The 1,980-nt window shown below is 55.2% G+C and overlaps 2 protein-coding genes across 2 annotated transcripts; one reads left to right on the forward strand and one right to left on the reverse strand.

Annotated features, from left to right (window-relative positions):
• Positions 1 to 227: 227 nt before the first annotated feature.
• ETH_00027565 (uncharacterized protein) lies at positions 228 to 572 on the forward strand (the record flags this gene model as incomplete). The annotated part of the gene is made up of 1 exon (XM_013378993.1): positions 228 to 572. One exon carries the CDS (start codon positions 228 to 230, stop codon positions 570 to 572), a length of 345 nt encoding a protein of 114 aa, XP_013234447.1.
• Positions 573 to 808: 236 nt separating this feature from the next.
• On the reverse strand, positions 809 to 1,777 carry ETH_00027570 (uncharacterized protein; the record flags this gene model as incomplete). Its single annotated transcript, XM_013378994.1, has 3 exons — positions 809 to 898; positions 1,302 to 1,400; positions 1,578 to 1,777. Coding segments are annotated over 3 exons (389 nt in total), but the record flags the coding sequence as incomplete, so codon positions are not given.
• Between the last annotated feature and the right edge of the window lie 203 nt (positions 1,778 to 1,980).

The raw sequence follows: 1,980 nt of genomic DNA on the forward strand, positions 1-1,980 counted from the left end.
ACTGCAGCAAGCAGTTGAAAAGACAGGAAAAAAAAATAAAGAAATTGAAAGATACTTTCCAGAATGCCCAGTGGCTAGCTGAGACAGCAGCAACAGCAGCTGCAGCAGCAACAGCAGCTGCAGCAGTAGCAGCGACAGCAGCAGCAAGAGCAGCCGCTGCAGCAGTAACAGCAGCAGCAGCAGCAAGAGCGACCGCTGCAGCAGGAACAGCAGCTGCAGCAATAGCAATGACAGCAGCGGCAAGAGCAGCCGCTGCAGCAGTAACAGCAGCTGCAGCAGTAGCAGCGACAGCAGCAGCAAGAGCAGCCGCTGCAGCAGTAACGGCAGCTGCAGCAGTAACGGCAGCTGCAGCAGCAACACCAGCTGCAGTAGTAACAGCAGCTGCAGCAGCAACAGTAGCCAATGCAGCAGTAACGGCAGCTGCAGCAGCAACAGCAGCCAGTGCAGCGGTAGCCGTAGCTAAAGCAGCAAAAGTAGCTGCAGCAGCAATAGCAGCAGCAACAGCATCTGCAGCAGCAACAACAGCTGCAGCAGCAATAGCACTAACAGTAGCAGCAGCAGCCAAAGCCTAACTAGACACCCGGAGCTAAACCACTGGCTCCCCTGAAGCAGCTATCAATCCATTCAAACCCAAAACCCTAAACCCTAAACCCTAAACCCTAATTGAAGCTGCACGCGCCACATAATGCAAGCTGAGCCCCCAAGGGGCAAAATGTCTGCCGTCCTTTTGCGGCCAAAACTTTAAAAAGACAAGAACTCCCAAACCCCAAACCCTAAATCCTAAACCCTAAACCCTAAACCCTAAACCCTAGAGTCGGCCAGCAGAGTGCGAAGACCGGCGGAATAGAGTCGTTGCTTCTTGCAGCGCCGCAGTCAGCAGGTGCATGGCTTCTGCTGCCTGCAGCAGCAACAGCAGCAGCAGCAGCAACAGCAGCAGCAGCAGCAAGTCTTGGAACAGCGAGACGCAGCAGCAGCTGCTGCTGCTGTAGCACTGCCAGCAGCAGCGCAGCACCCCCGCCAAGCCCAAAAGCCTCAACAGCAGCAGCAGTAGTGGCAGCAAACCCAGGGACACAGCAGCAGCAGCAGCAGCAATCGTACCCGCAGCAGCAGCAACTGCAACAGCAGCATCAGCAACAGCATCAGCAACAGCAGCAGCAACTGCAGCAACTACAGGAGCAACATCAGGAGCAGCAGCAGCAGCAACTGCAGCAGCAACAGCAGCAGCAGCAGCAGCAGCAACAGCAGCAGCAGCAGCAGCAGCAGCAGCAGCAGCAGCAGCAGCAGCAGCAGCAGCAGCTTACAAGTGGGTGAGGGTTCTTGTCTGGGTGGACCTGCAGGGCCAAAACGCGATATTTCTTTTGAGCCACTTTTAAAGCATCTGAACCCCCGAGATGCCCCGCCTAAACAACACCTAAACCCTAAACCCTAAACCCTAAACCCTAAACCCTAGGCCCTAGCCCTAGGCCCTTATGGCTAGGCCCGAAGCAGGAAGATTTAACAGGCGAAAGCAAATTTGCATGAGAATAAAGGGCTTGGGGCAAAATTAGGGTTTAGGGTTTAGGGTTTAGGGTTTGGACCTGCAGAACCATAGAGCAGCCTCTCCCTTTTGCTGCTAAAATGCGCCGCACTGCCAGGGCCTGCTCTTCAGTCAGGCGCTTCCCGCTGCTGCTGCTGCTGCTGCTGCTGCTGCTGTCCTGCTGCTGCTGCTGCTGCTGCTGCCGCTGCTGCTGCTCCTGGAACTCAATCACGTCCAGAGAAGCCTGACGCCTGCACTGGGCTGAGGCAAAACCCACAAAACCCTAAACCCTAAACCCTAAACCCTAAACATCTCACTTCCAGCAGCAGCAAATGCTCACCTTCTATTGCTGCTGCAGCATTTTGCGCTGAAGCAGATTGCCGCTGCTGCTGCACTCGGTGGGGTTTGTAGCATGGAGGGACTGGACCTGAAACACCCTAAACCCTAAACCCTAAACCCTAGAC

This window comes from Eimeria tenella, genomic scaffold (assembly GCF_000499545.2).
Source record: "Eimeria tenella Houghton genomic scaffold, Eth_scaff1276, whole genome shotgun sequence".
Lineage (NCBI taxonomy): Eukaryota > Apicomplexa > Conoidasida > Eucoccidiorida > Eimeriidae > Eimeria > Eimeria tenella.